Source organism: Apium graveolens, chromosome 9 (assembly GCF_009905375.1).
Source record: "Apium graveolens cultivar Ventura chromosome 9, ASM990537v1, whole genome shotgun sequence".
Classification (NCBI taxonomy): domain Eukaryota; kingdom Viridiplantae; phylum Streptophyta; class Magnoliopsida; order Apiales; family Apiaceae; genus Apium; species Apium graveolens.
Window position 1 is genome coordinate 222940056 of NC_133655.1, and position 27256 is coordinate 222967311.

Genomic DNA, 27256 nt, shown 5'->3' on the forward strand with positions numbered 1-27256 from the left:
TTGTTATGTGTTTATCATTTATAGATTTACTTTGTACATTATGTCTTCTGCACTATCACTCAGGAGCATACTAGATGCTCACAAATTGACTGGTCCTAATTATGCTGACTGGCTTCGAAACTTGAGAATTGTTCTCAGGATTGAGAAGCTGGAATACGTGATTGACTCACCTAAGCCTACTGAACCTGCTAGTGATGCACATAATGATGAACATGTTGTGTATCGTAAGTGGATAGATGATGCAAATGTTGCTCAATGCATCATGCTAGCTTCCATGAACATTGAGCTATAGAAGCAACATGAGCATATGGATGCTCACACTATCCTCATGCATCTACAAGAGTTGTATGATGTGGCGGGGAGGACAGCTCGATATGAGATATCGAAGGAGCTGTTCAGTTGTAGGATGTCTGAGGGATCATCTGTGAATGACCATGTACTTAAGATGATCAATTTGATTGAACGTCTTGGACAACTTGGTTTTGCCATGGATGGGGAGCTGAGCCAAGACTTGGTCTTGCAATCGCTTCCGAGTTCGTTCTCGCAGTTTGTTGTGAACTTTCACATGAATAAGTTGGATGTCAGCCTGCCTGAACTCCACAACATGTGGAAGACTGCGGAATTGAATTTTTCCCCTAAGAAGAGTTCTGTTCTTCTAATTGGTGAAGGTTCCAATCCTAAGAAAAGGAAGAGGAACCCTTCCAAGAAGAAGAAAGTAGGTGAGAAAACGCCGGTTCCACCAAAAGCTGAAGACCCCAAGAGCAAAGTTGTTTGCTTTCACTGTAACAAGGTGGGGCACTGGAAGAGTAACTGCAAGGTTTACCTTGCAGAATTGAAGAAGAAGAAGGATAGTGAGACTACCGCTTCTGATTCAGGTATGTTCATGATAGAAGTGAATATGTCATTAAATCAAATTTCTACTTGGGTATTAGATACCGCCTGTGGTTCTCAAATCTGCAATTTGTTGCAGGGACCAAGGAGAAGTAGGACTCTTGAGGAAGAGGAGGTGATTCTACTGATGGGAAATGGAGCAAGAGTTGCTGCTGAAGATGTAGAATCATTTCATTTACATATGCCTACGGGCAAGACTATTGTTTGAAATAATTGTTATTTTGTTCCCTCAATTGTGAGGAATATTATTCCCATGTTAGACTTGGATGGATTTTCATTTATTATTGAAAATAATGAATGTTCTATTCTTAGAGATAATATTCTTTATGAACGTGGTACTTTAAATAATGGTCTGTATATATGTGACATAATTTACTTCAGATTGAACAAACTAATAAAAGAAAAGGGATGATGAAAATCTCACATTATAGTGGCACTGCAGTCTCCATTTAGTAGACATGGAGAGAGGGCTGCAAATTTGCTATGAATGGTACACACGGATGTATGTGGACCAATGTCTACGCAAGCCATGGGTGGATTTTCATACTTCATTACTTTCATAGATGATAGATCTGGATTCGGATATGTGTTTGACGAAACACAAGTCTGAGGCCATTGAAAAGTTCAAAGAATATAAGTATGAAGTGGAGAAACAACCAAACATAGTATTATAACTCTTCGATCAGATCGAGGTGGTGAATACTTTAATGGAGTATTTCTAGATTATCTCAAAGTAAATGGTATAGTCTCCCAGTGGACGCCTCCAGATTGGTATCTGAAAGGAGAAATCGAACTTTGTTAGACATAGTTCGGTCCATGATGAGCTATGCAAATCTTCCAGTATTCCTATGGGGTTATGCATTGGAAACCTCAGCATATTTACTGAATAAGGTGCTTTCCAAATCTGTTCCTCAAACTCCGTATGAGATATGGAAAGAAAGGAAACCGACTCTTAAACACGTTAAGATTTGGGGATGTCCAGATTATGTCAAGTAAGTTGACCCAAATAAGCTGGAATATCGATCCGTAAAATGTAGTTTTGTGGGATATCCTAAAGAGACTTTAGGGTATTACTTTTACACCGATCATCGGGTGTTTGTATCCAGACATGCTACCTTCTTGGAAAAGGAGTTTATCCTTGAAGGAAATAGTGGGAGCAAAATTGAACTTGATGAAGTTCAAGAAGCACAAACTACTACGGATCAAGTGGAAACACCTGTTCTGACTGAACAACCTTTTGTGGAACAGCCCATTCATAGATCAGGGAGAGTGTCTCGCCAACCTGAGAGGTATTATGGCCTTGTCATTGAGAATGACAATGAGTTGTCGATCATTGATGATGACGACCCTGTGACCTATAATGAGGCTATGAGTAGTGTTGACTCAGAGAAATGGCATAGTGCCATGAAATCCGGAAAGAAATCTATGTATACTGGATACAAAAGAATGATTAGAGCAGATGGCCAGGTGGAGACCTTTAAGGCCAGGCTTGTGGCAAAAGAATTCAAACAAAGGCAATGGATTGACTTTGATGAAACCTTTTACCTGTAGCCCTGTTAAAATCAGTTCGGATTTTGCTTGCGAATGCTGCTTACTACGACTATGAGATCTGGCAATTAGCCAGATGGTTTTCTTTCCAAGAGAAATGAAAACCTAGTGTGTAAGCTGCTGTGAACCATATGTGGTTTAAAGCAGGCTTCTCGAAAGATGGAACATTCGTTTTGATGAGACAATCAAAGAGTTTGATTTTATCAAAAAACGAAGATGAACCATGCGTCTACAAAAGGGTTAGTGGGAGCGCGGTAACATTTCTTGTATTGTATTGAAATAGAGTTGACACACATAACAACATAGCAGACCCACTCACAAAGCTACTTTATGAAAGTCACTTTGATCGTCATAAAGACAAGATGGGTATTAGATACCAGAGTGATTGGCTTTAGTACAAGTGGGAGATTGAAAGGAATATGTCCTAAGTCCAATCATGTATTAGGATTTAGGAATAACTTTTATGTAATCTGTTTTGATTTCATTGATATTAATAAAGACTTGTTTTATTTTTATTACGGGCTTTATCTATTTAAGTGTTTAAATAAGATATACCATAGTTTAGAGTAAAGCTTTTTATGGATTATGATGAGATCATAATAGTGAGACCTAAAAAGATGATAACTCTAAACTTAAATAGTTCCTGGTCATAGGATTACTAACTGGTAATTAATGATCCGCAAAGATCGGTACATACTATGCTTGCTTCATTATGAAGGATGTCTGTTCTCATAGACATTTGTGTGGTGACACTATAGCTAGTATGTAGGTGCTTATTATGGAATAAGTTCACTGAACATGACTCGCCCAGCTAAACAACTGATGGAGTTCACTCACGTGTCAGCGGTTGTTCGCAGAGTGATAGTTGTACAAGTATCCTTAGACTTGAGGTCATCATAGTCATCTTGTGTACACTGAACTATGCTTTGGTTTAGTTCTTAGTCTCCAGGGACAATTATTAGGGCTCTTCTGGGTATAGGAATTTGTACACGAAGATAGTGTATGATCAATAAAGGATCTACCCCTTCCAGTGAAGGAAGCGAATGTTCAAGGCTGATCCACTTATGCTAGTTCAGGAATCTCTGGCCAGAGTGAATGAAATTAGAAAGGAGTTTCTAATTTGCGTAGAACTACGCATAGTAAATAGTAAGCAAGTGATTGAATTAGATAGGCTTGACACGAGATCCATGCCTTGTATTTAATCAGGACATTGTAGGGTAGAAGGAGTTTATTGTACGGTAACTATTCACTGAATAGGTTCTTGGTATTCTAAGCAGTGAATTCATATTATCCGGATAGTCGCGATATGCTGAGAAGTATCCCTCACGATGTAGAATAAATGTGATTAATTAATTAATCATATTTAATAAATTAGAGAATTTATATAAATAATGATAAAATAGTTTTATTATTATTTATTTCTACTACCGGCTTAATATTGAACCTACAGGGTCACACCATAAAAAGAGAATGATTTAATGGTGGAGGAATTAATTAATAATGGCTAATAATTATTTATTTATGAAATAAATAATTAATTGGCAAATTTAATAATTGATTAAATGAGATTTAATTGATTATAAATTAATTAAGAAAATTTTTTAATATTATTAATTAAAGGATTTAATTTTTGGAAATTAAATCAAGAGAGAGAATTATTTCTAAAGTGTTTAGAAAAAAGGATTAATGATTAAAAGGTGTTTTAATTATTAAAGAGAATAATAAATGGGATAATAATAATAATATTTATGGGAAAATTTCAGCTGAAAATTTTGCCTATAAATACACTATTATAGACCCTATTTTATTCTAACCCACATCGAACCCGAAAACCCAAAAAGTTTGGAAAACCCAATTCTCTCCACCTCCTTCCTCCTCCTTAACATCGTTTTCTTGGTGGATACCGGTGGAGTGCTTCACACTTGAGGAGCAACTGCTAAGGATCTCTGATCGTTGTCTCCGAATTATTTTTAAAGGTTAGATTCGATCCCTCGAATTTTTATTCATGATTTATATGCTTTTATTTGGATTTTATGTGTGTAAAAGTATTTTACCTTGACCCCGCTGCGTTAAAAATCCAACATAGATAGGGATCCCGAAGGATCATAAGTTAAAGTCCCGAAAGACCAATAGTTTACAAATCGATAAAGTCTGGATAAAACAAGGTCTAGAAATATGGCCACAAGAGGAAACTAAAGCCATGCAAGGCCACACGAATCACTCGTCAGAAGAATCCTCCCATTCACCATCCGAGCCTCCCTCAGAAGAAGAAATTCTACTCCCTGCAATCGGCTCCCCGATTTTCCCGCGAAGGGCTGCTCTGGAGTTAGGGCTACCCGAGGGGGCCTTACCCTTGGAACCGGAACCACTGTGGCTAGAACATGATTGAGACCTCATGCAAAGAGTCTCGGGCACAGATCTAGAAGCTTGCCTGGATGGGTCCATGACGGGTAGCTGCCAGGGGCAAGATATAAGACTCGGATCGATAACATCCGACCATAAGCCTTGAGCATTATTGACTCCCCTATTCCAACCTATGGCCAGGTTAATAGGGAGCATCTCATCATCATGTTCGTCCATCATTTTGGTGAATAAAGAGGATTTGTGGTATGCTTCCATGAGGTCTTTCCATTCCCTCTTCCTCTTCTCCTCTGTACTGGCACACTTCCTCTCCAAGGCAGCAATCTTAACCTCTGCTTCATGAGCTTTGGACTCCCACTCCTCTGAAGAAAACTTCATTTTGTTCATGGAGACCTGCAGCACAGCATAGTCGCCTCTCATCTTAATAGCCTGAGTGGAGGACGCTGTGAAGTAGGCGTTAGCCTTACAAGGAACATATAAATGGAACTATAAAAAGCTTAAGTAAGAAGGGCCGAGTCCCCAAGATAGAAAGCCTCAAGCTAGGCCGACCAGCTTTGGCCGACCAAGCTACAAATGGAGCCTTGAGACCGACTAGGACCCCCTGTAGGAGTGATTCCTATAAAAATTTTCAAGTTCTAAGAAAAGTGCACTTAAACAGAAATTTATACAAGTTGAAGTGTACCTAGTACAGGGCTTGAGCCCCCAGTATCTCGGCCTCGAGAAGCTTCTCACCAGAAGAGACAAATAGGAGGCCAGGAGGAGTCATTGGTACGGCCACTCAAGGGCAAGGCCCGGATTGCTGAGTACGGAGTCATTGGTAGAGATACCCCATCCTGGTTCGAAAGGGGTCCTTGCATTCCCATCAAAGTCTTTAGTCCTCTTCTGACCGGATCCCGATGCCTCAAAGAAGGCAGGGATCTTAGGACGCGGTTGGCCTTCTTAGTTGCATCTCTGGCCATCCTACCTGTAACCGCATCGCTCATGTTAGCCCTAGCTTCAAGAGCCTCAACAACTGCAATAAGAAGAAAAGAAGACAGATATAAGAATAAAGTTGCACAAAATTAAGGAGTAATAAAAAATATCCTCTATAGAGGGCCAGCTTCGATGAGTTTAGTTTCATTTATGAACTCCCAATAACGAGTTCTCCCGTCATCATCTATAATGAGGTCTCGGGCTAGAAGCTCAGCATCTGAAAGATTAAGGATGTAGTGAGAACTATCAACTAGGCTGCTAAAGTCACGTCTGAAGTACGCCCCCTAGTCTCCACCCTTCCATTTTACAACCACAAACTTCTTGTTCCATTTGTGGTTTGAGTCATGAAGAGAGCTGGTATTCACCATGTGAGGAACATGAGCTCTGTGTTGTATCATAACCCACTAGGTCTTTTCAAATGAGAATCTTTCATCATGAAAATGCTTCGAAACATCGTTACACTCAAGGGAATGCCCAAGTCATGATATCTCACTATGAAAAGAATGATGAAAGCTCACCCGTAGGGGTAAATTTGGCATTGATGAATCTTAAGCTTAGCCAGAAGCCTCGAAATGAAAGGGTGTAGAGAAAACTGTAGCCCGGACTTAAGGGCCGCCTTATACACGAATAACCTTTGGTGGCAGAGGTTGCAAGCCCTCTCACTAGGCTTAGCTTTACGAATCTTTAAGCAGTCGGGCCAGGAGTAAGTCGACTGAATCTCTTCGACATCTTTCTCACAGAACATACTCATGTGATGAATTGCATCGAAATGGACAGTACTTGGGTACTCATCCACCCTCTCGTCTAACATACTCTCTAGGCTGTTGGAACAATGATTAATGGAGAAGGGAGAGACGAGAGTTATACCTTAAAGGGCGCAAAGAGTATCCCTCTTGTGTAGAGCTTCCTTCTGGGAGAAAGAGGACTTACTAGGACCTTGTCCACTAGACATTCTTGAAGAGTTTGAAGAAAGATAGAAGCTTGAGAGAGTTGAGAAATGAAAGTGTGAATGAAAAGGAGCACTTCTCATCTTCTTTTATAGGAAAAGGGTCACCTGCTACAACATGTCATAAGTCTGCCTTGTCCGCGCTAGCACATACCTCTTTAAAAGAACACCGAAAATGGTGGAAAAAAACGATCAAAAAATAAGAAAGTATGGCATAATAAACAAAGAAAGTGATGCAGGACAGCGCTTATCGTATCAGTCCTCCGAGAAAAACCTGGTTGAGGCGAAACACAAGTCGTTAGTCTTAACTAAGGATTGATTATACTAATCACTATGATTAGCCAAGCTTGTAAAGATTAAGAAAAGATTAGTTGTTCAGCTGAACTCACGAGTACGAGAACATAACGTTCTCCTCCAGACGGATCAGACTACCCTGCAAAAGCCAAGACGACCACAATTTCCCTCAGGAGTGCTCCCGGTCAAATGTCCAACAAATTGAGGCCTTTTGGCCAACCAGGAGCCTCCATAGCAGAGCTAAGACGACCAAAATTTTCCCCCGGAGTGCTACTGGCCGACCAGTCAACAAATTGAGGCCTTTTGGACAACCAGAAGCCTACGTAGCAGAGCCAAGATGACCACAATTTGCCTCTGAAGTGCTCCCGGACGATCAGCCAACAAATTGAGGCCTTTTGGCCAACCAAGAGCCTCCGTGACAGAGCCAAGACGACGAAAATTTTCCTCCGGGGTGCTCCCGGCTGACCATCCAACAAATTGAGGCCTTTTGGCCAACCAAGAGCCTCTATAGCAGAGCCAAGACGGCCACATTTGCCTCCGGAGTGCACCCAGCCGACCAGCCAACAAATTGAGGCCTTTTGACCAACCAGGAGCCTATGTAGTAGAGCCAAGATGGCTACAATTTGCCTCTATAATGGCCCTGGCCGACCATCCAACAAATTGAGGCCTTTTGTCCAACCAGGAGCCTCCGTAGCAGGGCCAAAATGGCCACAATTTGCCTCCGGAGTGCTCCCGGCCGACCAATCAACAAATTGAGGCATTTTGGCCAAGAAGGAGCCTCCGTAGTAGAGCCAAGATGACCATAATTTTCCTCCGGAGTGGCCGTGGCCGACCAACCAACAAATTGAGGTCTTTTGACCGATCAGGAGCCTCCGCAGCAGAGCTAAGTCAGCCACAATTTGCCTCCGTAGTGGCCCTGGCCAACCAGCCAAAAAATTGAGGCCTTTTGGCCAACCAGGAGCCTCCGTAGCAGAGCCAAGACGACCATAATATCCCTCCGGAGTGCTCACAGCCGACCAACCAATAAATTGAGGCCTTTTGGCCAACCAGGAGCCTCCGTAGCAGAGCCAAGACGACCACAATTTGCCTCCGTAGTGGACCTGGATGACCAGCCAACAAATTGAGGCCTTTTGGCGGACCAGAAGCTCATGTAGGAGAGCCATGAGGCCTTTAAAAGTTGCTTTGGAGGCCCTCTTGAGAGGTCCTTTGGAAATTTCTCGGAAAGGATAACTCTCAGCAGAACTAAGTTTCGTGAAGACTAGAACGTTCACGAGAACGAGTTTATTAGAGTACTGAACATCCTATAAAAGAAGTTTGGGCAAGTTCAATGAAGTATAAGACTTCCAATAGAACAAGTTCAATAGAATGGGTACAATATGTTCAAAAGAATGAGTACATAACGTTCACTAAAATAATCGTAGCAGAGCCATGAAGAACTCAAGGGTAACCATGAGATTAATTTCATGGACAACCAAGAGCAAGAAGGGAATGGAAAAGTATATGGAAGATTTAAATATGAGAAGAAGGTTCTAAAAAAAATTGGAGCAAGCACCCCTGGTCAGCACGAAGCAGGAGGATCTGCTCCAAGCTGACTAGGAGGTGCCGACCTCCCTAGGCTGAACAGCCCACATGCAAGGGCATGTGGTCGAGTAGAGCCTCCTACAGCAGAAGGTTCTTCTCGGCCCCGGTGACCCCTCTACGAAAATTTTCAATTTTTTTTGAAAAAATGGAAAAAATCAGAAAAAATTGATTTTTTTTTTAATTTTCAGGATTTTAAGATTAAGCCCCGGTTAGGGTCGATTAGTGAATTTTAGCCCAGATTAGGGAGGATTAGTGTATATTAATCGTAATTAACCCGAACCAGGGAATTAGTGATTCGTATGATGAAATTAGCCCAGATTAGGATCGTTTAACCTATTCACTCTTATAATTAGTATGAATTAGGGATAATTAGCGTCTTATGCATGCTAATTAGTCCTGATTAGCCCCGATTAGGGTAGATTAACCTCGATTAAGGCCGATTATTGTGTTCTAGCTAAAAAATTAGGCTCTTTTAAGCCTAGTTAGTAGCTTGTACATAGAAATTAGCCCCGATTAGGTCCGATTAGCCCCGATTAGGTCCAGTTAGCAGCTTTCACCCTATAATTAAACTTGACGAAGGTTAAGGGGTGATAAATGCTCACTTTTTAGTCATGGTTAGGATCGATTTGTGTTAAACACTATTCAAACATCCTTTGCAAAGGCCTTAAGTGTGTATACTCACACTAATAAGTCCTTGTAAACGTATAGGTTGCTCCACACTTTACGATAATATGGCGATACCCATGAAGGGCTGATACCCATGAAGGACCGATACCCAAGAAGGGCCAAAAGTACCCCAAGTCGCGAAAGACCATTATAACTTCCACGAAAACTCGAGCAGTATTCCCGAAAGTTGGGAAGCAATTGATATGGATAGAAAATACATCCTAAAGACACATTAAATGTCGCATTAATTATATTTGGGCTTCTTGTCTGAAGTCCAGTACAAACCTGTCTGGTCCGAGCTCGTAGCAGATTCAAGACGACCCATGTAGACAAGGCCCACCAGCTGAGGTCGTCAACTCCACGAACTTAAGTTGTTCACGGACTAGGCCCAATATGGCTGGAAGAGCTAGGCCATGTGTCTTAAACGGACTCAAAGTCCTACATAGAAAGTTTTGGAGTTCCTTCCGTTATAGGACTCTTAATCGCCATCTAAGTTGGAGACTTGGTCACCAAGTCTCCCAACATAAGTCTAACCCTAGACTCACCTCTATATAAAGGGCTCTACCCCTCAACCTAGAACTACGTTTTTGGCTTGATTCTCTACAACACAGAGATACGTAGGCATCTTGTAAGGACCGATAGTCCCGAACGCAAGAGCAGCCATAAAAGCTCAAAACTCACAAACCCTAGCATTAATTACTAACACACTCTAGTTTCTATTCCACGACATTTGTTAATACCTTTTTTTCTTAATAAAAATATTGAAGTTACACTATTTTAAGTTAATTCAAAATTTATTTAATTTATTTAATCTAAAATACATTGATGTTGTAGTTGTTTAAAAAATAAATTAAATTAACTCATGTAACATTAAGCTAGAATCATTCCATTTCATTAATATATTATAAGTGCAATAATAGTATAACCTAACATTTTTGTGACCAAAAAATAATAAAACTAAAATTTGTCTCTGATTAACTATGATTGGTTATCAATACAGAGTTAGAACCTGCACTTATTTTTTATTAGTTTCATATTCGTCGAATATTTTACAAATATTATTCAGAAAAATTGACCAAAATAATCACTATTAAACCTCATGATGTCCAATATACCCAGCGTCATGAGCATCTTTGTTATCCACATGTTACACTTATATCAAAGCCGTATATCATAAAAAAGGAAAGGACGAGTAAACACAGTCTTCCAAGTCTAAACATACTCACCTTAATTCCCATCAGAATGTAATCATCCTCGAATACCTTATGATACAAAGCTATTGAATTTTTTTGGAATGTCTAAACAAAAAGAATGGGTATAGCTACAAAACACACAATATATAATACCTTATTCTAGTGTTGATGAAGCATGATAAGCATAAGATTCTGGAAAAAGGAGGTGGCCGAAGTTGTGTAATAAAATGAGACCTATAACTGGAAAAAGATAAGAGATATGCAAAAGAAGAGAGTTTATATCTAATTAACGTACGCCTTAACCTAAAATATTTTACGGGTTACGCGTCACATCAATAATTGTATTTGTCTCTATGTGACTACATTATATGCGTATCCACTGTCACTCTGTACCCGTGGACGTGTCAATTCTAAACATTAACAGTACCTTTGAAGACGTATCTATGTGAAACAATTAGGTTGAAGTCGTATCCACTTGATACTCCATACGGTAAAATATATTCGGTAAAAAAACTGTTATGGCTTAGGCGTACGTTCTGAATACTCTCGACCGGTAAGTGTACCTGGATGAATTATCTTATTTGTTTGTGATAAAATGCATCAAGTCTCTATTATAGTACTACTTTTAAGTAGGCGCGATGCTACTTGTGCATGTGTTGTGTCTGGCCAATATGTAAACTTGTTTTTGCAAGAATGTAGCGTGACAAGAGATATGCCTCTGGTTAAGACGTATAATGTGGGTATTTGGGGCACCCAATACTGCCCGTTGGCATTTCAGTGTTTCAATTGCAGCTCAAAAGTGAGTAAAATAGTCTTTCACCCTAATATTTACATGAAATTATTATTTTATTAATGTTTACCACAAGTCGTTTTCCCAAAAATATCATATTTATCCTAATACAAAGATTCAGTTTCATTAACTAATAGTAATAAATAATGTTCATAATATGCATTTTACAGTTCTACACATTTAAATTTTCATTCCATGTTATATTTATTTTACAATTGGGTATTTTTATCCTTTTTATTTAATGTAGTGTGTTTGAAATATTATTTGTGTTTTGTTTTGTTTGTTTTTTCTATCATATTTTATTGGTGGCTGCTAATATTTTACATTTTTTTCACGAATTTTTTCAATATATCAATTTATATAGTTTTCGAAAATAAAAGAACAATTAAAAAAAGATTTTTTTATTTTACTTCAAAATATTTTTTTAAAAAAATGAAAACCTTTTAGTATTTTTCAATAAGAAAAATATTAGCTTTTACATTTATAAAGATTTATCTCTAAAATAATAATATTTTTTGAAAAAAAATATATTTTTAGCTAAAATGTTTTTGTCATAATTTTAAATTGTGAAGTGTATTATGTCATACGACTAAATTTAAATAAAAAATTCGATTTTACCTCTTCACGAACTAATAGTAACAATCAATTGAAAAGAATTTGTTAAAAAGGTACTATATTTTGGATGTAAATTTCCAAAATAAATATTCTATAAAACTGATTCGATAAAGCACCTGTTTCTATTTATATTTTACAATTATACACATTTACTTTTTCATTTCATTCTATATGTATTTTACAATTGTGTATTTATATTCTTTTACATTATATATTGTGTTTTACATGTTATTTGAAGTAATGTTTTTGTATTTTTTTATATTTATTGGTGATTGTTAATATTTTTCACATAATTTTTATATGGGCATCATGTTACTATTAAAATAATATAATGTTAATATTACATTGACATATCTTCTAAATACTACTTTATCAAAGATGCATTCACGTACTTTGGAGGCGTACCAATGCAATACATCTTATACATACGCATATATAATTGATGTTCCATGAATTTCGCATATTCAAATGTTTATATTTGCGCGACGGGGGTTTATCCTGATTCCTGAGAATAACAATCCTTGCGAGACTTGCTATTTTTTTTCCGTTTTTATTGATGTGATAGTATGACACACATGCAGTATAAACATATTTCATGGACATTATGGCATACACTTCCGGTCGATGAATATTTCAGCCATCACTTGTCAATATTCGAGTAAAATCGTCTTTCACCCACAAACTAATGATAACTATTAATTTGAACAGAATTCGATCAAAAAAAATAAATTGTGTATTAATATTTTGATGTAAATTACCAAAATATATAATATAGAACCAATTTCATAAAAGAGTAATACTAGAGGTACCAAATTTGGTATCATAATTTGATACGAAATGATGTGACACTAATGAGTTGACAATTTGAAAATATATTATTGGGAGAATTTACGTGAATGCAGGGGGGCCCATTATTATTAAATGATTTGTATCCAATCAAATCATGACAAGTATTATTTGGGAATTATTTTGGGTACAAATTTGGTACCACTAGAATTATTCTTTCATAAAACGCTTATCTATAATATTTTCTCTGTTTTTAAATATTTGACGCTTTGATTTTTTTATCGTAGGTAATCCGCAGTCGCTACCGTTCGGGTGCGCACTAGGTAAACCTTACGAGATCACGCAATAGCCTGCAAATCACGTGAACCAAGGTAAATCGTATTTAAGCGACAAACTCTGACTCGGGAGGCATAATCATAAATTTTCCTCCCGTGAGATTCAAACTTGTGACCAAAAGGAGTTATCCCATCTTTAATCAACTGAGCAAACGCTTTGAATTTTTGACACACACTTTTAGGTAATTAGCTAAAATTGATATTATATAAAATTTTATTTTCTGAATTAAAATATACAATTCACAAAAAAACTTTAAAAATGACTATTTTATTTATACGGTCAAAATATCTAAAATTGTGTGCCAAAAATTAAAGCGACAATAAAAAAAATGGATGGAGTGACTAATAAGGAGATAGTGCTATTTATTACTCCTTCCATCTCATGTTATGTGTCATATTTTAACTAGTTTACGGTCAAATTATTTAAACTTTGACCACAAATTACGCATAATATATAATTAAATAAATTTTAAAACTTGTATCATTAGAAAAATTATCAAATTCTCTTTCAAAAATATTTTTTATTTCATATATAAAATTATCATAATTATCTGTCAAAAATATTAGTCAAAACAAGAGATATAATATGAGATGAAGGTAAGGGTAAAAAAATAGTATCTACACAGATCTAACGGAAAGGGGCAAAACCGTCTGACGAAAAAACCAGGTGGATTTGTGAAATGAAGGACAGCACGGAATAGTACATTTGTTCATTCCATCTGTCTGTTGGATGTTGTTGTCCATGTCCAAAACACACACAGACATCATCATCATACACTACATACATTTATTTATTTTTATTTTACGCAAACCCCGCGCTTCTCTCTCTCTCTCCCCCAAGTACGTACACATACATACACACACATGTATGTATCTGTCATCTCCCTTCTTTAATTCAGATTCTCACTTTTTCTTTATATCTCTGCCATTAATTATATTTCAATATCTATCTATTTCTTTGACCAATCATTCTTTTCCCCCTCTTCATTCTTGTTTATATATCTCATTTCTCTGCCCTCTTTCTCTCTTTGGTGTTTTCTACTTATGGGTAAGTAATTATCTATATATGTGTGTTTTTTTGGGATCAAGGTGTTTGTGATTATTAGATTAACTCTATTTTTGTGCATTAATTTGTGGTGGGGTTTATGTATTTATGAAATTTGGGTCATTTTCAGGGAGTTTACTTTGAAAAGATTGTTTTTTTATGTATGTCAAACAAGAAAACGGATGGTTGGTGGTGAGGATGTTAGGCTTTGAAGCATTTAAAATGCCTTTTCTTATTTTTAAGAAATGGGTTTCAACTTCAGTTCTTTATTTGTACATTTGATTCTCCTACAATTAGTAAATTGACTAATTCCTATTTAAAGATGATTAATTTATTTATTTGAGTGATATTTGTAGTATAGAGGGTGGGTTTATTTAGGTCTCATTGGATTAGTTGTCACTTTCAATGATTTCTATTTTTCTATTTTTTTCTCAATTAATTGATGTTTGACTTGATGTACCTTAATTTGGCAGGGCTGTTCTAAATTGGAAGAAGGGTGGTGTGTTTGTTTGTTTTCATATATTCAAGCATTTGACTTATTTGGTTTGATATTTGATATAAAGCAGGATAGAAGCATTTTAAACATAGGTGTTGATGTCCGCATATTGTAGAATTTTTATAATTTCTAGTTTTTGGGAGTCTGTAGGGGAAATTTGGTGTTTTTGTCATTCGGAATGGATTCCAGTACTAGTGATGAGATAAGGGAGGTTGAGAAAGATGAGAAGTTGGAAATTCAAGGGGGTGGTTCAAAGGTGAATGATACAGGTAGTTTAACCCCGAAAATTCTCACAGGGAAGAGTCCCGGGAGTCTTAGTAGCAAAGATATGATTTTTAGGGCTGATAAGATTGATCTCAAAAGCTTGGATGTTCAGCTGGAAAAGCACTTGAGCCGCGTTTGGTCTAGAAATACTGATCCTTTGAAACCCAAGGAGGTTTGGGAGATTGATTTGTCGAAGTTGGACATAAAATATCTTGTAGCTCGGGGAACATATGGTACAATATATCGTGGTACTTATGATAACCAAGATGTTGCAGGTGCGTATCACCCTCTTTAATTTCTTTATTTAGAGAAAAGCTTGCATCTTTTCTTTCTAATAATCAATGATGATAAGTTAGATTACATATTGGCATTTTTCAAGTTTTTCTTTCCAGAATCTACGTTTTCTGTTACCCCTTAGTCAAAAAGCTTGACATAATGTGGCTACTTATAGGAATATGTGGTTATACATAAATTTATAGAATCATGTAAAACTATTATAAGCTTCTGTTGTTAACACTCCGAGCGGGTAGTCAGACTTCCTTCTTTTTGAGAAAAAATGGATGCATGATATATAATGCATCTACTTTGTGCTTATACAGTTAAGAAGGGGGCCAATAATGAAAATGGTCTAAGTTGTGAAGAAATCATTTGGATGAGAGACATGAGACATGTTGAATATTATGACTATTGTGGTTTCTATTTGGTAAATAATTTTCAATGGTTAGAAGGGTTCTTGCATGTAGTAATAATTGGGTTATATGCCCGGTATATTATAAGAACACCCTAAGATCCAAAAGCCAAGGAACTAATCAATTACTGAAAAAAGTTTCTCAGTTACAATGCCACATTTGACTGCCATACACAAATATCCTCAATTTTCTGCTTTTATGAAATCTAAGCATAGAATGTGATATGGTAGGTTAATGCAACAAATACTTATGAATCTAAGTAGATAGCTGACAATATCTTGTTTAATCAGATTAGTAGTTGATGGTAGATAACAAAGCATTAGACTTATTTATTTTGCCTAGGGCAGGAATCCTATGTGATTTTAGTATTACAGAAAATTTAGTAGATTAATAGGCATCATAAATTTTTTCTTGAAAATTTCAGGATTTTCATTTTACTGATCACAGCTTATTTTAGAAACCTAACAGTCTGTGACTATAATTTTCTTAGACCTATTGTTCGTTTTTAATGTTCTGCACTAAGTTGTGGTCTTCTGTGCTGTAGTGAAACTGTTGGATTGGGGGGAGGAAGGCACGGCCACTACTGCAGAAACTGCTGCTTTGAGAGCATCATTTCGCCAAGAGGTTGCTGTTTGGCACCAGCTTGACCATCCAAATGTGACGAAAGTATATTCCCAGTTCTTAGCTTCTCCAGTTGAAGTTTGTTTTATGTAAATTTGATGAAAAGTACATATTTGTTTTTGCAAATTTACTCTCCTATTTATATGATGACCCACTTAAAGTTTCCACCGTAATATCGTATTGTTTTTCTTTACTTTTTCTTTTCGCTTTGCAGTATAGCATTTTTCTGAAGTACACTATATTTATGTTTTGCAGTTTATTGGTGCTTCTATGGGAACTTCAGATCTTAAGATTCCTTCCAAAGCCGCTGCATCTCCGAGTGATGGTTTAGCTAACTTCCCTGCCAGGGCGTGTTGTGTTGTCGTGGAATTCGTTCCAGGAGGAACACTGAAAAGCTTACTGTTCAAAAACCGGAAGAAGAAACTTGCATTCAAAATCGTGGTCCAGCTTGCACTGGATCTAGCCAGAGGGTGGACTTCTGTTTGATATGTTCATCTGAAGCATTATCGGTATCTTGATATATTCAACATTTGTTTATTGGTTCTCTTCATTTTACAGATTGAGCTATTTACATTCAAAGAAGATAGTTCATCGAGATGTTAAGGCTGAAAACATGTTACTAGATCATCAGAGAAATCTAAAAATTGCTGATTTTGGTGTTGCTCGAGTTGAAGCTCAGAATCCGAAGGACATGACTGGTGAAACTGGGACACTTGGCTACATGGCACCAGAGGTAAGAAGGACAACTATTTAAAGTTGTCCTATACTTTAGAATTATGACACCTTCATGCAAACTGTCATTTAGATGACCTTTAGTGTGGGACAGTTATACGTCCATCACTATGTACCGAAAAAACATTTCCATTGCATGACAACGTAACTGTGCCCTGGTATATCATTGCCTTGATACTTTCTTCTTGAGTTGAGAGCTGAAAATATCTCTTCAACCTGAACCTAGTAAGTTATCTTCCACAATTTGCACAACAAGAAAAAGAACAAAACATACAAGCCTGCTGACGAAAAAAACATACACAAGGTACAGGGTTGTTCCCGTTTAAGAGCTTCTAGGAGTTTGCTTAAGCTTGTCGGTTCAGATATGTCTAAATGGTAGAGGGAATCACGCCTTGTTTTGTCCTTGTATCAATTATTCAAATGATCAAGGCATGCTTCTGTTCAATGGGCCAGGAAGGGTAGCTCTATATTTCATCTGTCCTATGTCGAGAAATATTATTATGTTTTTTTAAAATTAACAGTTGGTTGAGCTACTCACTTTATTGTATATTTCTACAAACTGATCTGCATATAGTAGCCCGTTTCATCTAGTACCCTAAATTTCTTTGTTTTCACAAGTTTCTTATGTATACAAAATTAATAAGGTGCTTTTTCTAGGTTCTTGATGGCAAGCCGTATAACAGAAAATGTGATGTCTACAGCTTTGGCGTATGCTTGTGGGAAATTTATTGCTGTGATCTTCCTTACATGAATCTGAGCTTTGCTGAAGTTTCATCTGCTGTTGTCCGACAGGTCAGTCATGCTGATAATCTTATTTTACCATCCAACATGATTAATATTGCGGACTCCGGTGAATGATATCTCAGAAATAACTCAGAAGTAATTATGTCAGTTCAGTTTATTATTTCCCCTGTTATTTGTGGCAGTTGGAGACGTGTATATATTGCCTTGGTCAGGAGGAAATTGAGAGAATGCCCTGAACATAATAATCAAAAGTATTACACATGAGGGAATTGAGGAAATGCCTTCTTATTTCAAATTCAAGTTAATTGTATTCTTAAGGTATAATCAGAATTAAAAACTACCGTATATTTTTTTTCCCCATCTGGCCCATTTTGGCTTCGAGTCTGAGACCTTTTTGGTAAATTGAAGTCAGATACAAGACCTTGTTAAACGTTATCATATGTTTACCAAATAAAGAAAATAGAAAAATGTACTTGGTCTTTGAATCTAGCATTCCTGTCGATCTGCAGTGCTGATTACATGTTAAATTTGACAGAACCATCTTATATATGTATTTAAGAACTTCTCTTCTATGTGATCTATCACAACATGACAAGAAACGTTTTTCTAGAAATTTCTAGAATTGATGGAGGTTGTCAGGATTTTGTTGAATGAGATAATGAGTCAAAGGCGAGGAAAGGGTTATAGAAAAATGAGAATATTTGTTTGATGGGTAATTTCTCTAATCATCTAACCCACAAATTAAAAAGATCAGATTAAAGTAACTAAAACCTTATATTAGACTGGTTCTGCATCTTTATTTCATGGTTAAAGTGAAATTATGCGAATAGAGAAAGAATGTGTTTTTAGTAGAAGTTTGTGTTAACCATTGCTAAACTGTTGTTTCCAGCATCTGCGGCCAGATATTCCTCGATGTTGCCCAAGTTCTTTCGCAAGCATCATGAAAAAATGTTGGGATGGAAATCCAGAGAAACGCCCTGAAATGGATGAGGCTGTGAGGTTGTTAGAAGCAATCGATACCAGCAAGGGAGGAGGAATGATTCCAGAAGACCAGGCTGGCGGCTGTTTCTGCTTTGCTCCCATGCGTGGTCCTTAAAATTGATCACTTAAACTTTTTTTTTTCTCCATTTCCAAAACCTACATATGGAATATGTTATCTTCTGATTGCTGAGAAATTCGATTTCTACGAGGATTATTCAATGTTACCTACAAATGGGCCAAACTATTTTTTTTTATTGAGGTTTATGGAAGAAACATTAGGAAACAAAAGGGTTTATGGATCTATAATTGTGGGTATTCATGCTTCTTGTACGTGGATATGCGCGCATGCATGTGAGCACCAACCACAACTATTGTATCTAAAAATAAAGATGGGTATGTAAGTATAATTTGGAAAATTATATACAGTTTGAAAGAAGATAAATTATGGAGCATAGTAAAACATTTTTTTAATTATTATTTTCCAGAACCAACCGCTATAAGTAGAGTCAAGTTGTATGCGATCACTTTTTTTAATATATTGGAGACCACTTATGTTCTGCAAGTAAAATCTTACATAAAAACATTACAAAATGTATTATTTTGAGAATTATGTTATGCAAGATCATTATTTTATTCAAAATCTTGAATATAATACATGTACTGCATGTATATCATATCACAATATTTTATTCTACAAAACATGTTTAGTTTGTAGAATATTTGTTCAGTTCAGTTTGCAGAACGTACACATTTTACTTATTAAACTTAAAGAATCTTCAACAATTTTAATGAATTAGTGATATTCGTAAAATATACTTCATAAAATAATATATTTTATAGTATTTTGATTGCAGAACATAGATGGTATCCGAGATCTCCGATGAAATAGTGGTCTCCATAGAATTTTACTCATAATACACTCGAAAGCAAAATTGAAGGTGCATTGAATTTTATAATTAATCACAAACATAAATGTGTTGCGTTGTTATTATAAGTGCGGTTATTCTAGTACGTAAGTTTAACTCTTTTTGATAGATTAATAATTAAAATCTATTCAATATTATTTCAAAAAGAAAGAAAGAAAGAAACTTCCTATTAATTTCCGTAGATGTTTACAAAAAATAAAATTACCCAACAATCATGTAATACAATGGAAGATTTCATCGAGTGTGGTGGGTGCGTCATGATCAACGGTATACTTACGACTTACGAGTTACGGCGGAGCTAGAAAGACATGGTGCTGAGCGCCAAGTGCCTCCTTAGACTATCTCCAGGGCAGCACGAGCCCAAGTCCACCGATTACACCTTTCGCAGACCACATCAGCAGCAAGGGATCTTTTTAGAAAACTGGCCTATTAGCTCCAATACAAAGTTCAAGTTCAAGTTTTACTAGGTGCCATTCATTTATTTTATGGGTTATTTTTAATTGATTTCAAGGTTTTAATTAAATTAAACTATATTTATATTAAATAATTTAAATTATAATTAATTGTAAAAAATTAAATTAATGAGTAAAAAAATATGTTTAAAATAAAATAAAAATAAACTCATAATTATATCAAACTACAGGAGAAATCCATAAATTTAAAATATTACAATATAAAAAATAACGATTATTATGAAACTGCGAGATGTGTTTAACCAAATCATTTTATAGTTGACGATGTGTCCGTTTATCACGCAACTGTAACATATTTTGAATATACGTTTCATACAAGATAAATAGTTTTCACCTAAATTTGGTTGTGATAAACCATTCGTTGCATCATCATAAGTAGGTAAATGACCAAATTTTGTAGCGTAAGTGTCACTCTCGTCTCCAACAATTATATTATGCATCATATATGCATTATGATGCATGCACGCATAATTTTTCCAAGACCTGTTTTGTCCCAAAGCGTGCAGGACCACTGTTATGGATAAAAAACTAGAGTATGTTAATTGATGTGTTTATTGCTAAGGTTCGGGAGCTCAAGGCCTTTTATGGCTGCTCTCGTGTTTCGTGACTTAACTCTGCCTTTACGAGATGCCTACGTATCTCTGTGAATTAGAGAATCAAGCCAAAAAACGTAGTTCTGATTTGTGGGGTGAGGCCCCTTATATAGATGTTGGGAGTCCTTGAATTGGACTTGGTGTAGAAGACTTGGTGGTCAAGTCTCAGAATTAGAATGGACTTTGGAGTCCTAAGTGGTAGGAAACTGATTCCTTATCCTTCTAGGTCCCTTGGAGGCTAATCCACTAGGATTTATATCCTTATTGGGACCCTTCTTAATAGCTGATTTTTCCCTTATTAATTAATTACGAAATTAATTAATATTCAGGATTTTGGGCCTTATTTGTTCCATCAGGCCTAATCAATGTGTTAACCTTTTTGGTCTGAATGTTATACATCTTCTTATTGGGCCTTATAGCCCAATTCACGTATAATCAATGCAATATTAATTACGTAATCAGGATTTATTTACTCCCTATCATTTGCCCCCAACTTTTGGGAAACAGTGGCTCGGTTTCGCAGAAGTTAAGTTTACTTGTTCCCTTACAGGGTATCGTTTTTGCGTAAAGTGTGGAGCGACCTACACATTTACGGCGATTTGCTTTCATCCCTATTATTTAGGAATTATCTTAATTTCCCGGAATTTTCCCTGATTTTTCTGGATTTTCCCCTTATTTTTCTTGATTTTCCCTATTTTTCTTTATTTTTCCCTATTTTTCTGGATTTTTCCTATTTTTCTGGATTTTCCCATTTTTTTGTATTTTTCCCTATTTTTCTGGATTTTTCCTATTTTCTGGATTAAAATCGATCAGGGGACATACCAAATCGATCAGGAATCCTGGTCGAAATCGACCATGATCCTGATCGAACTTACTGTGATATTGTCACTCTGGTCGATTGAATCTTCGATCAGGATTTGTGCAAAATCGATCAGGACCTGATCGATTTCGATCAGGATCCTGATCGAACTAGCTCGCAATACACCACTCTAATCGATGGAATCTTCGATCAGGATTTGTGCATAATCGATCAGGATTCCTAATCAATTTCGATCAGGATCCCGATCGAACTAGCTCACAATACACCACTCTAATCGATGGAATCTTCGATCAGGATTTGTGCAAAATCGATCATGAACCCTGATCGATTTCGATCAGGATCCTGATCGAACTAGCTCACAATACACCACTCTAATCGATGGAATCTTCGATCAGGACGTTATCCTTTTTCGATCAGGACTCTGATCGAACTAAGTGGCTTTTTACCCTTTAGATCGAATGAAATATCGATCAGGGTTCCTCCCTTTGTCGATCAGGACTCTGATCGAACTAAGTGGCTTTTTACCCTTTAGATCGAATGAAATATCGATCAGGGTTCCTACTTTTTGTATTCCTGAAACTTCCTTATGATGGGCTCTCCTCAAATTGGGCCTGGCTGTATGGGCCTAAAATGCCTCGTATTCCGAGCTTCTCGCCTATAAAAGAGAAGTGAGAAGCGAGAATCCTCACTTTATTTCTCATTTCTCAATTTTTCTCTCAAAAACTCTCTCAAATTTCTCTCAAGTTTCCTCTCTTAGAAAGGCAATTTCCGGCGACTTCAGCCACCGTAGCTCCACCACCTTCAAGTTTTTCTGGGTTTCAAGCCTTCATCCGAAGAATATCAATGGCGGATCGGGATCTAGCTCGTTTGGGGAAGATGAACACTTCCAAGAGAGGTACTACCATTCAAATCCAATCTCCGTACACTTCTTTAATAGATATGATAAACACTAGAGGTGATGAATATCCCTCTTTATCTGAATTAGATTCATACAACCATGGTAACACTTTCCACGAGTTTGAGGGTAGGATTGAGTCCATGAACACCACGTATAAACTTCCACCCCACCTTAGAATTACCCCAGCCGCCCCTGGGGATAGGACATGTAACTGGGAGGGGGACACTTTGTTTATTTATCGAGGAGCCCTAACCGCGGGTCTTAGGTTCCTGTTTCACGAATTTATTCCTCGTTTACTTGCAGACGTAAAAATCAACCCTTGTCAACTCCCTCCTAATGCATGGAGGAATATTATCTGTTTTATGGTTCTGTGTCTTAGAAACAATTTTCCTCTTTCCGTAGCTGTCTTTAGGAAAGTTTTTCAATTTTATAACAGTTTCATGGGTCAACCGGGCTGGGTTTTAATTCATCAACGGCCCAAAATTCCCCATATTTTTTATAGCAACTTTATAGTCGAGAACAACCCTAAATGGAGGGATGAGTTTGTTAGGCTGACCTGGGCTGGGGGTGATTGGGCCACACTCTTCCGTAGGCCCTTTTGCAAAGTGTCAGATGAGAGTCCTGGTAGCATCAGGTTAACTGATGAGGAGGAGGTGGCCTATCAAGCCCTCATTTCTGATGACGGAAAAACAGATACTTGGACTCTTTTAGAGGAGTTTTCGTTGAAGAAAGTTGGACTTTCTCATGCCAGTGATAAGGGTAACTCTACATGCGTATCTATTTTACTCCTTCTTTTATTGCAACTCTATTATTTCTAGATCTTTAATACTTTTCTTCTCCTTCTTTCAGCTTGTGAGGCCATTAACAATATCAACAGGCCTAGGGAGGGGGAATCTGGCCGCCAGAAGAGGGCCAAGCTGAACAAAGACCCCAGGGGCAAGTCTGATGCTCCCACCTTCCTTAGGCCCCACGTCCCTGTTGTGGAGCTGGAGGATGATGTGGATCATCCACTTAAGGCGCACTCATTTAGGCCTAACTTGGGATTTAGGAGAAGCGATACGATGGTTGGATCCACCAAGCATGCCAAGGATTGGTCGTACCATTCCATCACTCCCCACGACTTCACTGACATCGTCACGAGGAGTGACATTGAGACCATCGAGCTTCTGGGTTCTTAGGCCCAAGCTGCGGTAACATACTACTTCTTTCTTTTTAAATTCCAAAATTTCTTGCTTTTTAATGAACTTGTGTTAACTCATGTTTCTTTGTGCAGAGTAACACCTACTTCCAGGCGGCCCTCCATCAGGCTAGGTCTTGGAAGGGGAACTCCGATGAGTTTGAGAAGAAGATGAAGAAATGGGAGGAGAGAGCTAAGGTCCTGGAGAAGAAGTTGGACACAAAGAAGGAGGAGCTGTCTAAGGCTCATTCTGAGCTGGTGAAACTTAGGAGTGATAAGGAAAAACTCATTGATGATTACATGGATTCTGATAAATTCAAGAATCTCATGGAAATTCATGATGAGGGTCTTTATTCTTTGCAGTTTACCCAGGGATGGGATGTAGCTGTGAAGGCGGTTTTGGAGAAGCATCCTGGCCTAGTTGATCCCAAGGACTTTATAAGTCCTGAGCAGCCAGAGACTGAGGATAGATTGAATGCTTTCTTCAACTCTCCCCCGCCGGATGATCGTATTTTGGATCCCAGCACTGCCTCTCCTCCTGCTTCTCCCGCGAAGGATGCTGAGAAAGAAGGTGCCGATAAGGAGCAAGGGAATGAAGGCTCCCGCATGGAGGAGTAGTGTTTCTAGTTTGTAATTTTATTCATAACTTATTGTTGAACTTATTTGTATTCGGAACTTATTACCCTTCGGGGTTTATTTATGCTGCTTTCTTCTTCATATCTTTCTCCTTTAACTTTCCAGCACTTATTATGCTTTTAATGTTAAATGGCCTGAACTACTTAGCCCTTTGTGCAACAAGCACTCCTTATAATAGAAGAATTCTTAAAGTCTTCTTCTTCCAATGATCAAAGCATGATCTTTGTTAAAATCACACAAAGTATTATCACAACTTAAATACCCAAAGGTCGAAATAATTTCAAACTCATTAATATGAAGTCTGGTTTTCCAAAACCTTACATAGCATGGGTTCAACCCTTAACAATAATGAGTCAATAATATAGATATTATTAGAATATAAAATCCTACGCAAGCAAAGCTTCAAGGTGCTTTTCAACCTACTTGTCATCTTGACAAGTGAGAATCGTGCTCAAACACTTTTACACATAGTAAATCTTTAGGTTTTGTGCATGCCAAGTTCTCGGGACTTCAAAACCATCTATAGTCTCTAACTTGTAGGTTCCTCTTCCTTGAACGCTTTTAACCTTATAGGGCCCTTCCTAGTTTGGGGCAAGCTTTCCTTTTTGCCCTACTCCAGAGGCTTCCACTTTCCTAAGGACTAAATCTCCTTTCTTGAAGAACCTTTCCTTAACACTTAGGTTGTAATAGAACGAAGCTTTCTTCTGATAATTCACTATCTTTGCATGTGCTTCATCCCGTACCTCATCGATTAAGTCCAAGGCTAATCTTTGCCCCTCCTCATTCTCCTCAATATTAAAAGTCTGGATTCGAGGATATGAGTGTGATATTTCTACAGGGACAACTGCTTCTGCCACATACGCCAACATGAAGGGAGTGGCTCCAGTAGTGACTCTACAAGTAGTTCTGTAAGCCCAAAGTATTGGGAGTATTTCAGCTACCCAATTATTCCAGGATTTCTCAATCCTCTTCTTTAGTCCATCCAGGATTATTTGATTTGCCACTTCCGCTTGCCCATTAGCTTGTGGATGAGCCACAGAGGTAAATCGTAACTCGATCTCATTCTCTCCATAATACTTCTTGAATTCTTCATTATTGAACTGTGTTCCATTATTGGTAACCAGAATATGGGGAATCCCATACCGGCACATGATGTTTTCTCACAGGAATTGTGCAACCTGCTTAGTTATGATTTTGGCCAATGGCTTGGCTTCAATCCATTTAGTAAAATAATCAATGGCTACAATCATGAACTTTCTTTGCGCCATGGCCATTGGGAAAGGTCCAAGTATATCCATTCCCCACATAGCAAAGGGGATAGGTGAGTTGATGGAGGTCAGCATCTCGGGGGGTTGTCTAACGACTGGTGCATGCTTCTGACAGCGGTCACACTTTTTCACATATTCTTTGGCATCAGCCATCATTTCTGGCCAATAGAAGCCTAAACGGGTTATCTTATGAGCTAGCGCTCTGCCCCCCAAGTGTTGCCCACAGATACCTTTATGTACTTCTTCCAGAGCCAAGCGTGCCTCATCGGGCCTGAGACATCTTAAGTAGGGAACCACATAAGATCTTTTATACAAAATCCCGTCTATCAAGGAGTATCTTAGTGCTCGAACAGCCAACTTTCATGCTTCAGTAGCATCATTTGGAAACCAACTAGTTTGAATATGGGTCTTAATGGGATCTATCCATGATGTTCCCAAACCAATAGGAGCTACAAGCTTAACATCAATGCTCCGTGTCTTCAAAACGCGGAAGTATACACTTCCTGAACTTTCCTCTATCTCAGATGAAGCAAACTTTGATAAGGCATCTTCCTTAGCGTTTTCCTCCCTTGGAATATGTTCAACATGGCATTCATCGAATTGGGTCATCACAGCCCTTACTAGGCGGACAAACTTAGCCATTGTATCATCCTTTGCCTCAAACTCTCCCCTAACCTGGGATACGACCAACTTCGAGTCTCCACATACCTTTAAGTTCTTGACTTTCAGTGTCCCTGCTAGGCCGAGGCCATCTATCAGAGCTTCATATTATGCCTCATTGTTTGTGGTTGGGAAGTCTAACTTCATAGCATATTCAATCAAAAACCCATCAGGGCTTTGTAAAACTAGACCTGCTCCACTTGAATTTGTTTTTGATGCTCCATCAAAATAGAGAACCCAATATTCCTTCTCCTTATCATCCTTCCCTTTGTCCATCAAAATAGAGAACCCAATATTCCTTCTCCTTATCATCCTTCCCTTTGTCCTCCTTATCAACTTCCTTGTCTTGCGGTATAGTATCTTCCTGCCCCCCGACTTCTTGGTTAGGTATGGTACATTCCACCACGAAGTCAGCCAATGCCTGGGATTTTATTGTCGTTCGTGGCTTATACTTAATGTCGAATTCCCCCAACTCTATTGCCCACTTGATCAGCCTCCCACTAGCCTTGGGACTATGAATAATATTTCGCAAGGGCTGATTTGTTAGTAATTCAACCCTATGAGCCTGAAAGTAGGGACGCAACTTTCTTGAAGCCATTACCAAGGCTAGTGCAAATTTCTCCATGGTTGAATAATTCAACTCAGCTCCATGCAGGATTTTGCTGACGTAATATACGGGTTTCTGGATTTTCAGTTCCTCCTTAACCAACACAGCGCTCAAGGCACTTTCTGAAACGGCCAAGTACAAGTATAATACTTCATTCAAAGCTGGCTTGGCCAACAATGGGGCCTGAGCCATATATTTCTTTAATTCCTCAAATTCCTTCTGGCTTTCTTCACTCCATTCAAAATCTTTGACCTTCTTTAAGGACTTGAAAAACGACAAGCACTTGTGCCCTGACTTGGAGATGAATCGTCCCAGCGCAGCAACCCTTCCTGTGAGCTTCTGAACATCTTTGATAGTTTTTGGTAATTCCATATCCAGGATTGCCTTTATTTTATCGGGATTGGCCTCGATTCCTCTCTTGGAGACCATTAATCCTAAAAACTTCCCAGACCCTACTCCGAAAGCACACTTCGTAGGATTTAACATCATCTTATGATATCTCAGGACCTCAAAAGCTTCCCTCAAATGGGTTATATGGTCAGTCTTCACTAGACTCTTGACTAACATGTCATCAACATAAACTTCCATGGTCTTGCCAATAAGATCTTTAAAGATTTTACTTACCAACCTTTGATAGGTGGCTCCTGC

The 27256-nt window shown here is 37.8% G+C and overlaps 1 protein-coding gene across 2 annotated transcripts; it reads left to right on the top strand.

The window, feature by feature from the left end:
• Window positions 1-13611: 13611 nt before the first annotated feature.
• On the top strand, window positions 13612-18774 carry LOC141687129 (serine/threonine-protein kinase 52-like). Of its 2 annotated transcripts, none has more exons than XM_074492295.1 (7): window positions 13612-14026; window positions 14497-15058; window positions 16017-16138; window positions 16349-16563; window positions 16652-16826; window positions 17483-17617; window positions 18459-18774. In XM_074492295.1, exons 2-7 carry the CDS (start codon window positions 14698-14700, stop codon window positions 18663-18665), a joined length of 1215 nt encoding a protein of 404 aa, XP_074348396.1. In that variant the 5' UTR covers window positions 13612-14026; window positions 14497-14697; the 3' UTR covers window positions 18666-18774. The 2 variants fall into 2 exon arrangements, with proteins under 2 accessions (XP_074348396.1, XP_074348397.1); XM_074492296.1 differs by having other exon boundaries at window positions 13612-13844.
• Window positions 18775-27256: the final 8482 nt, after the last annotated feature.